This window comes from Phyllopteryx taeniolatus, chromosome 3 (assembly GCF_024500385.1).
Source record: "Phyllopteryx taeniolatus isolate TA_2022b chromosome 3, UOR_Ptae_1.2, whole genome shotgun sequence".
Classification (NCBI taxonomy): domain Eukaryota; kingdom Metazoa; phylum Chordata; class Actinopteri; order Syngnathiformes; family Syngnathidae; genus Phyllopteryx; species Phyllopteryx taeniolatus.
In genome coordinates, this window is record NC_084504.1 from 5,881,291 (window position 1) to 5,892,596 (window position 11,306).

General features: G+C 44.2%; 1 protein-coding gene across 1 annotated transcript; it reads left to right on the top strand.

Moving 5' to 3' along the window:
* The first annotated feature begins 3,775 nt into the window (after positions 1-3,775).
* On the top strand, positions 3,776-8,916 carry neff1 (neuronal intermediate filament family member 1). The gene is made up of 4 exons (XM_061766622.1): positions 3,776-4,614; positions 5,677-5,994; positions 6,156-6,280; positions 7,123-8,916. Exons 1-4 carry the CDS (start codon positions 3,862-3,864, stop codon positions 7,448-7,450), a joined length of 1,524 nt encoding a protein of 507 aa, XP_061622606.1. The 5' UTR covers positions 3,776-3,861; the 3' UTR covers positions 7,451-8,916.
* Positions 8,917-11,306: the final 2,390 nt, after the last annotated feature.

An 11,306-nucleotide genomic window follows, 5' to 3' on the forward strand; every position in this document is an offset into this window, starting at 1 on the left:
GACTAGGGTCGCAGGCGTGCTGAGGCCTCTCCCAGTTAACTCTGGGCAAGAGGTGGGGTGGTCGCCAGCCAATCACAGGGCACACATAGACAAACAACCATTTGCACACGGGCAATTTAGAGTCTTCAGTTAACATACCATGCATGTTTTGGGGATGTGGGAGGAAACCAAAATACACACAGGCATGGGGAGGACATGCAAACTCCCCAGCAGCGAGGCCGGATTTGAACCGTGGAGCAGATGTGCTAACCAGTCATCCACCATGCCACCACAACTCAAACCTTTCCAATAGAAATGGACAGAAATCTATCCATCTCTTAAATCTATCCATCTCTTAAACTGACCAATATAGCCACCCTTTTTTTTTTCCAACAACAGTGAAGAGTGTCCCAGACATTGTTCTGAGAGGTGTACTGTTTTCCTTCACTATATAGCTCCCATTTAAGAACTGCCCACAAGTTCTTAAATGGGTTCAGGTCAGGCGAAGAAGGGGGCCATGTCATCAGTTTTTCATCTTTCAAGCTTTTAGTAGCCAGCCACCCAGAGGAGTACTTGCAAGTGATGGAGAACTGTCCTGCTCAAATATCATTGACATTTTGAAAGATGCAGACGTCTTCCTGTACCACTGCCTGAAGAAAGTGACAGAATGTTTGGGAGTTCATTTTGAGCCCACCTTCAACCCGGAAAGGTCCAACCAGCTCACCTTCAGTAATACCAGCCCATACCAGTATTCCACCTCCAGTTTGCTGGCGTCTAAGTGGAACTCCGTGCCCATTAATGTTCCAGCCACGGCCCCTTCCATCTGGTCCGTCAAGAGTCACTCTCATTTCCCCAGTCCATAAAACCTTTGAGAAATCTTGTCTTCAGATATTTCTTGGCCCAGTCTAGACGCTTCAGCTCATGTATCCTGTTCATTGCTTTTCTAACCTTGGCCATGTCTCTGAACACTCAACATCTTGTACTTTGAGGTATTCAAGGTAGGTTGCAATTCTGAAATATGACAGAACCTGAACTTGAATAACAGGTCCCTGGTGGTTTCACACTTGATTCTTCTCAAAGCCTTGGCAGTTAACTCAACACATTTATTGCAACCCTGTTGACTATTCACAACTAAACATTTGATGGTTTTGTGATCATGCCCCCAATATCTTAGAGATTTGCAAAGTGCTGCGTTCCTCTGAGAGACTTGATATTTTTTTTTTACTTTTCACAGTCAATTCAATTTCTTATTTTGCCAAAAAGGAAAGCCGCTGCAACGCACGCCTTTATATTGGGTGTTGATCTCCTTAGGCCACACCCACACTCATTACACAAATACACAGCACCTGCTATGTTTAAAGCCATTAAGCATTCGGGCTTATCCAGCTGGGAGTTAGGAAATACACATAAAAGTGATACATAGATAGATAGATAGATAGATAGAGAAAATAACCATTCACTTACACATTCACACCACTGAACAATTTACAGTTTTCATTTAAATGAGCATTCATGTTTTGGAATGTGGGAAGAGTACCCGGAGAAAACCCACGAAAGCACGGGGGAAACATCCAAAGCCCCCCACTGTAAACCACAACTACAATATTTAACAGGCAGGTGCAGACATAGACCCCAAGTGATGCTCAAGCACCTGGATGAAAAAAGTGCCTGTTTTGCTGCAGCCATTTCTTTCGTCATTCATCAATATTTAAACTAATAAAAATTACCATCTGTGTCTTTAATTCCACCCAAAATGTTTTGATATCTAACGGGCAATTATTTGCATCCTTCGGGAGAATTCTGCATATGATATGATAAGATGTGTCATGTGCCTACTAGAACAAGCTGAGGTTTATTTGGGGTTAATCAGAGGCACTTTAAATAGTGGCAGGTGTGTGCTGACTTCCAATTAACTTAAATTTGAATTGGATTGCTTAATTCTGAACACAGCTGCATCCCCATTTATAATAATAACAATAATAATGCATACCTCTTATATAGCATTTTGCAAGGCCGTCAAAGACACTTTACAATTGCACACATTATTCATTCACTCCACAGTCTCACCTGGTGGTGCTAAGCTACTTGCGTAGCCACAGCTGCCCTGAGTCAGTCTGACAGAAGCGTGGCTGCCTTTCTGCGCCTACAGCCCCCCTGACCACCACCACCCAGCATCCAACTACATTCATTCGTAGGCAATGTGAGTTAAGTCTCTTGAGGTTCACTGTGTTTTATGTTTATTATTTCTAGGCAGTAGAGGCGTTGCTGTTGCCTGCTTGCCACCATTTTGACAACCCCATTGAGTTTCTTTGCCGGAAGGACAGCACCACCTTCTGGTGTGTGGCTGTATAACACCTCTAACACTCGAGTCTGCGTGTAAAGAGACATATGAGGAATCTGTGGAAATCATGTCAACTTTAAACACGTTTAAACACCATTGTGTCGTTCTTAGCAGTCGATAGTATATATTGCACTGTGCCCATTTGTATAAAGTGGTTTTGTATTCACTTATGGTTTCTCGCTTTTTATTTGATGTATTTTGATGTTATGTGTGTATATTTATCTATTTGTTTCACATGACTTTGTTTGTTTTTATTTTCTGGGTCAGCCTTAACTGAATGAATTCAATCAATGTGTCTCCCGACCGTGTCCATTAGTAAGTGTCGCCAGAGTGTGGAGGGATTGTGCATGCATGCCAACAGTTACTTTTGCCATCCTGCTGACTCACTGCCACCCCACCCACCTCTTCTGCTGGCGCTTGTGTCACAACACTGCAAAGCTAAGGTGCAACACTGCACTGTTGCAGTGATAGAAAGAACTTTGCTTTAGTGCGCTGCTTTTTCATGTTTTCCACATTATATTCACACTCCCATTAAAGACTACATACAGTACGAGGTATGCATGACTGAGGAAATCAATTCCAGAAGTTATTTACAATGACTTTGCTTTGGCTCATCTTTATTGTATTGAGGTGGAAAGCTGCAGTGTATGTGTGTGTGTGTGTGTGTGTGTAGGGGTGTGGTCTCTCTCTAGACCAGCTTGGATGAGGACCAAGGCCAGAGGTATCACTTTTTTTTTTGTCACACAATGACTGAATATTATTAACAGTAAAGAATGAATTGGTGACGCTACACGCTGCGTTTATGTGGTACTAGTAATACTGCGTGCTTATACTTCTGAGGATGAAGGTTATGATGGTATTACATGAGAGAAATGTTATTCGATGTTCATTCATAATCTAGTGTTTGGCCGTACATTACATCCTCTCTTCGACTGAAACGAATGCACGTTTCCATGCACATCAAGGGATGTATTAGAGCATTTCACACAAGTGTTAGTTTCAATGTGGAAGGGGGGCGGGGGCAGACTGCGGTACCGAAAGCACACCCTGATACACAGCTGTGGGCCCACATCGACCCCTTCCTGCATCTGGTCCAGGCACTGACGGTGCAGGGATGTCAAGTGTCCTGGTTGAAATAAGACAGTCTATTATTTCTTTATTATTATTATTATTGAATTCATCACTTGCTTGTCACGCGATGTCACAAAGTTGAAAGTGAATTTCAAGTTTATACATGTGTCCCAAGCGGTGTTTTTTTTTATTTTGTATTTTTTTTGTCGAGTTGCACGTCGGCGTCAAAGAGGCGCCGAATGAGTGCAATTTTCTCTCCCAAGAGGGTGGAGGTATTGTGCATAGGGTAGCGGGTCCCTTCCACTCCCTCCCTCCCATCCATCCATCCCACCTCCCATTGTCCCTGCGCCAGATGATGCGCATGCGCCCTCCCTATAAAAGTACCTGCTCGGAACTCATCAGTGCGCGCACACCTCGCTCGCTCTCACGCTGTGTCTCCCACTCGCCACTTTCACGGCTCAGCAGGAAACATGAGTTACTCCAGTGAGATGTACAACTGCAGCAGCAGCAGCTCCTATCGGAAGATTTTCGGCGATGCCCCGCGGGCCGGCCGCGCGGGTGCGGGCAGCAGCAGCAGCCCGTCCCGCGTGCACTCCTCGGGGTACCGCAGCCGCACCTACGGGTCCCCCTCGGTCATCTCCTCCAGCACCTACCACCGCAGGAGCGCCGCACCCGGGCGCGTCTTCTCCTCCGTGCAAGACTCCCTGATGGACCTGAGCCAGTCGACGGCGGTCACCAACGAGTTCAAGATCATCCGAACCAACGAGAAGGAACAACTGCAGGGGCTCAACGACCGCTTCGTGTCCTTCATCGAGAAAGTGCACAATCTGGAGCAGCAGAACAAAGTTCTGGAGGCCGAGGTGTCTTTGCTGCGGCAGCGCAACAGCGAGCCGTCGCGCCTCCACGAGCTCTACGAGCAGGAGATTCGCGAGCTCCGCGCGCGCGTCGAGGAGCTGACCCACGAGAAGAGCCAGATGCACCTGGACTGCGTGCAGATGAGCGAGGCTCTGGAGCGCCTGCGGGAGAAGCTCGACGAGGAGACCAGGCTGCGAGAGGAGGCGGAGAACACCCTGAAGGGCTACCGCAAGGACGTGGACGACGCCACCTTGGCGCGCCTGGAGCTCGAGAAGAAAGTGGAGTCGCTGCTGGATGAGATCGCCTTCCTCAGGAAAATTCACGAGGAGGAGCTGCAGGAGATGCAGTCGTCCCTGCAGGCCACGCAGGTACTTCTGTTGATTAGCACACTTTAGGAGCTCCATTCTAATATTGCGCAATTCAATCATCCACCTCTTTCTCATTGCTTTTGCGCAATTTGACTGCATTTGGTCTTATAATTGAAGCTAACCCTAAGCCAGGCCAATTTAGGGCACTGCAGTTCACTTCCACGCGTGGTCCCACCCTCTTGCAGCAAGCTCTTACGACCGCTGGCAACTTTCAAATGCCCAAATCATGTTCCCCCCCCCTTCTTCTTTTCTTTCATTTCATCATTCAGCTTTTGAATATATAAAGATACGCAAAAAGTACCGGTACTTTCCAGTACAAGAACTGTACCAACACTGTCAGAGAGATATTCATTTAAAAATGTTAATTATTGTGGTTGAAGTTTGCACTGTACTGCGTCATAGGGAGAAGTGAATTGATTATTGTTGCGCAATACTGAAAGACATTTGAACTCATTTCTAGGGGAACAATTGACGGTATCATTAGTGTGGTGGGGAGGGGAGTCAGAAAAGGGAGGGAAGGTTGAAAATGCGCAGAAACAGCGCATAATCAAAGGGCGTGGTCTCCCCAAGGGGCAGTACTCTGAACAGACCCCGGATTTGTATTCAACCCTTTTTGAATAAAAGCTATTTTAACAGCAGCACGATAATAAAAATGGAAAGTTTTAGAAAAACAATAAAAACATTTAACTTCTACTCAGCACCCCCCCCCCACACACACACACGCACGCACACACTCCTGCATTATGTAACCAAGTATAAAACAAGGAATATTAAAAACTTTGGTGAGTAAATTTAGTGCAATCAATACAATGAGAGATGGTTGGCAGGTACATTTCTCCAAGTAAGTAAGCAGAAGCTTGAGTCAGCAGTCGATCGTTCGGTTCAGTTCAGTCCCGCAACGCTCAACCTTACCGAACGCGACCCAGCTCATTAAATGCACACTCGCTCGCCAGTTAAGCCCATCTTGACGGACCAATGCAACATAAGTACAATCAATGACTCGACTTCCACCCTCCACCAAACTCTCTCAACAGTGGAACCCTTAAAACTTCTTACGTCCAGGTGTCAGTGGAGATGGACATGAGCAAGCCGGACCTGGCTGCAGCCCTGAAGGACATCAGGGCCCAGTATGAAAACCTGTCATGCAGGAACCAGGCCCAGGCAGAGGAATGGTACCGTTCCAAGTTCGCGACGGTGACCGAGGCCGCTGCTCGCAACCAGGATGCCATCAAGCACTCGAAGGAGGAGCTGACCGAGTACCGCAGGCAGGTGCAAGCCCGCACCCTGGAGATTGAGGCCCTCAGGGGTCACAATGAGGCCCTAGAGCGGCAGATCGCTGAGATGGAGGATCGCCATAACAATGAAATTGGAGACATGCAGGTATGTGATAAGAGAGGGGGTATGTCGACGTTTTCTAGCAATTAAAGTCTACCAAAATACTAACAACGTACAACACTGTTGAATGCAAGTCTCAGCCGTATCTGGACGAGCACCATCCTTGGATGTTTCACATGACCGTATGATCATGCATGTGTTCATAGGATACCATTCAGCAGCTGGAGGCTGCACTGCGCAGCACCAAAGGAGAAATGTCCCGTCACCTGCGGGAATACCAGGATCTGCTCAATGTCAAAATGGCGCTTGACATTGAAATAGCCGCTTACAGGTTTGCAACATTCCAAACAATACAGTCAGTAGCAGTCATTTGTAGTACAATGATCAATTCAGTTTTTAGCAATGCAGAGAAATGAGGCCTGATGTCAACGACTCTACAGTAGAGTACGTGCACATGCACAATGTGAATCGATGCAAGTCCATTTTGTTTATACAGTGCAAATTCGCAACAGAAGTTATCTCAATGAACTTTACACATTGAGCAGGTTAAGAACCACACTCATACATGAAAGAAAACCAACTGAACCCCATGTGAACACTTTGCAACGTAAGCCTCCCTCAAAGGGAAAAAAAACTCTTAACAGAACTCGGGCTTTGTAGGGCGACTGTCTGCCTCAGCCAGTTGGGTTGAGATGGAGAGACAGAGTAGAGGGGCAGAGGGTAGCTAGAGATAGAGAGAAAACAGGAGGGAGAGGTTGAGCTACCAAGGTGAGGGAGGGCAGAACAAGTTAAGCAAGTTGTACAAAAAAAATGGTTAAAGCGCAACCTACTAAATTTGATGAGGCTGGTATACGTGCCTTTGTTCATCGACGGACAGTCGGTGTTGAGAAAAAAAAGGGAGATTATTTTGAAAAGTAGCGATGAAATCCCCACTTTTTGGGACTTTATTCTTATGTGTATATTGGCTTTCAATTGTAATCAATAAAGCTAGATTAAAATGGGCTAATTACTTTTTGACTGCCCCTCATAACATGTGGAATCTCGCAATATTATAATTTCAAAGCATCAACTATGTTGTTGCCTAACATTTTTTTTTCTTTCGTCTCCGTGTTGTCAGAATAGTCGTAACAGACGTGGTGATGTAATCTATTGCGCTGGTCCTTGCGTGTGCAGGAAACTGCTGGAAGGCGAGGAGTGCCGCCTCAGCTCCGTCGGTGGTGCCATGGTGCAGTCCGGTTACCCCGGCTTCTCCTATATGTCATCGCGCACGTACTCCCTGGGAGCCTACAGGAAGTCCAAGCCAGAGGAAGAGGAAGAGGAAGGAGAAGAAGAGGACAAGGAGGATGAGGAAAATGAGGAGGAGGGAGAGGATGAAGATGAGGGCGATGACCAGGAGGGAGGTGAAGGTGAGGAAGAGGAAGAGGAGGAAGAGGAGAAGCCAAAAGGGAAGGATGAGAAGGAGAAGAAGGAGAGCCCCACTAAGAAGACCAGCAAGAACTAAACTGCTTGTGTAGCTTCATCATCATCATCATCATCTCTCATTGTTCAGGCTTATGTGATATAGTGACACAGCCAATTACACGCACGCACGCACGCACGCACGCACACCGTTCTCTTTTCCTGGTGAAAGAGTTTAGATGGTAGAAATTGAATCTGCATTGATTTCCACCACGTAAAGATCGCACGATGGTGTGAAGAGGTTTGGCACATTCCTCGATAAAAGCAGCTGATGTGCCAATCACGACCGACAAGAGCGATCAAACCCTTGAAGTAACAATACTGCACATACTGGTACACAGATTGGAAAACAAATGCACAGAGCGTGACACAAACAGCCAGTCCAACTTTTACGGTGCTATTTTATTTTTACAAATAAAAGTTGGCAGCGTATTTTACTTATTTTATTTATTTATCAACTCATAGCATGACCAGCTCAACGCTTAATATCAGCTTGTCATACTGGGCTGTAAAGCAGAATGAATTGCTTCCGTTTCAGTGCAATGCTGTGTGTCCCATAGTGGCGGAACGATCTTCATCCTTGTCATCAGCGTCCTGTCCTCATCACGTTCTCCCAAGAAAAACGAAAACAAATGACAGCATTCACCATCAGCCCTCTGTAGCCCTTCTCCGCCTTTCTGTTTTTTGCTTTGCAATGTCAAAACGCAGCAATAATTGCTGCATAATTGTACATACTAGTGTGTTGAGACAGTGTTTTTATTTGCTTGAATGAAGAAATTGGTAATACAGTAGTACGGTAGTACTGAACGATCTATCTAGCTGGACTGAAACTGCATATCATTTATCGTTGCTTGTCAAGTAGGATCTGTCCACTTTTGATTCCTTTATCTGCCTTCTTTCTGTTTTTTCCTTTTTTTGGTGAGAACCAACCGTGTCATCGCATCTTTGTCAAACAAACATGGCTGTATTTCTGTTGAATGTAGCATTGTGAGCACGGCTGAGTGGCAGGCAGCTGACACTGACACTGACAGCCCTCCTCTCAGACTGCAAGTGACAGGTTGTTTACGGTTCTTTGGTACGTACAAGGGCTACTTTCGCCCCAACCTCTTATTGTTATACTTTTTTTTTTTTTTGGTTTTACTTTTCCCTGAAGTGTTAGTTACGCCACCGTGCATCATGTCCCACACCTGTGCCCTTTCTTCTCTTTGACAAATGAATGAAACAATAGGCACAAATGCATGGCCTGACTCTCGGAGCTTGACAACTGTACCGGTGGTTGGAAATCTTAGTTTGCTTGTTGTGTGTTCCATTGAAACTTGCCTTAACCATAACTGAAACTATAAAATACAAGACATACTCACCCTCGTCGTACCAAATTCTGGGTAGCGGAGGAGTACGGACACTTTCCCAGTTGATCTGCATAGTACATAACTGTGACTGTACACGCTGCTAGCTCATGCGGTAATCTTTCTCTCAAAGCCAAATAAAACCATTTATTACTCAAACATGTACTATGACTTTCTCTTCTGCTATGAACATCTATTGAGCTGAGATCAACACATACAAAGATATATAGCTTTGCAAAATTTGTTATTTTAAGTTTTTAGGCAGGTCCGAAGATAAAAAATTAAGCAGCATAAAAATGATCAAATAGCACTTTTACTCCCAGTTCCTACACTTGAAAACAGATACGTGTACTTTCAATTCCTTCCTAACTTTCTCAAAATTGGTTCATTATTTTTTGCAAACTCTGCAGATGATGACACTGGACATAAAAAAAAAACAGATAGGTAAAGTCAACCACGGTTGAAGTTCTGATGGATTCAAAAATTCTCCGTCGAAATCTGAAAAAACAACAACACATACACACTCCTCAACCAATTCCCCCTTTAAAAGAGCCCCATCCACGCTCACCACTACCCTTCCTCCCCTACCTTCCTGGATTAAGCTATTCCAGAGAAATACTTTTTACTTTTTTAAATTCCATTCAAAAAATTCTACTTTCATAGATTATAGATTCAGGGCTCACAATTTAGACAATTTCAAGTTTTTATTTGTTTATTTTTACATAATTTGGGCTTCCAGATCATAAAACCCACAAAATCGGGAATTCCAAAAATTAGAATACTGTGAAGAAATCACCATTTACTTCTCAGTCTTTGTAGAAAAAAAAGAGAGAAATTAGGATCACATTAAATCAATCAAAATATGGTACTTTCAAAACAATATGTTCATCTTCAATACTTGGTTGGGAATCCCTTTCCTTTAATCAGTGCCTTGATTCACTGTGGCACTGAGGCAATCAACCTGTGGCATTGCCTGGGACTTATGGAAGACCAGATTTCCTTGATGCTTGCTGTCATTTCTTCTTTGTTTTTAGGTCTGGTGCCTCTCATTTTCCTCTTGATAATACCCCATAGATTCTTAATGGGGTTTAGATCCGGCGAGTTGGCTGGCCAGTCAAGCACTGTGATGGCATGGGCATCAAACCAGATTTTGGTGCTTCTGGCGGTATGGGCAATCAAACCTTATTTGTCAGCACTTTTCATAAAAAAAAAAAAAAAAATGCAACACAAAGGGCTTTACGTTTATTAAAATATTAAAATAAATCAAACCCACCAATTATTAATGATAAAAATTGCCTATTAGTAAAATTGCATCTATAGCGATGACTGCTGAGTTGCAAACCTATAGAAACATGGAAAAGGATGACGCGCTGTGGCGACCCCTAAAGGGACAAGCCGAAAGGAAAAGAAGAAGAGATGGCAGGGATCGGTCACCACACTCACATGCACCAAAATAAAACTTGGTTTTTACCACATAAAAACATGCAGACCCCACAAAACTGTTCATGTGAAACCGGTACATGGTGCAAAAAGGTTGAGGCTTTATCTGCAGTATGGTAGGCACACTCCCTTTTAATGATGATGGACCTCCAAACATGCATTCAGTCATAAGCACATACACCGGCTGAAATACTGTATTGAACACATCAACATTTTTCTCACTAAATATACTTCCAAAGGTGCTATTGACCTGAAAATTTCACCAGATGTTGAGAACAACCCAAGTAATCCATACATGCAGAGAAAGTAGACCAAATAAGATCAGAAATTAAGTTTTGTGTAAAACTGTGAAATGGCACAGCGAAAAACTATTGAACACATGAAGAAAGGGAGGTGCAAAAAGGAATGGAAAGCCAAGACAACACCTAAAAACTATCAATAATCTAAGTTTATCTAAGCTTCTGAATGGTCCAGTGAGCATGGTTGGGGCCATAATTCGTAAGTGGAAAGCCAATCATATCACCATAAATTTAGCTCGATCAGGGGATCCTCGCAAGATTTGCGACAGAGGAGTGCAAAGAATAATCAGAAGAGTTGTCCAAGAGCCAAGGACCACCTGTGGAGAGCTTCAAAAAGAACTGGAATTAGTAGGCACTGTTGTAAGAAGGAAAACAGTGAGAAATGTACTCCACCGCCATGGCCTGAATGCACGCTCACCACACAAGATCACATTGCTGATAAAAAGATCGTCAAAGCTAATTTAAAGTTTGCTGAACAACATTTGGACAAGCCAGTTCAATTCTGGGAGAATATCGTCTGGTCGGATGAGAGAAAAATGTAACTGTTTGGATGCCATAATGTACACCATGTTTGGAGGAGAAACGGCACTGCACATCACCCTAAAAACACTATATCAACAGTGAAGTTCGGAGGTGGGAACATGATGGTGTGGGGCTGCTTTTCAGAAAATGGTACTGGTAAAGTTCACATTATTGAAGGAAGGATGAATGGGCAAATGTACCGAGACATTCTTGACAAAAATCTGCTGCCATCTATGAGGATGATGAAAATGAAACGAGGGTGGACATTTTAGCAGGATAATGATGCAAAACA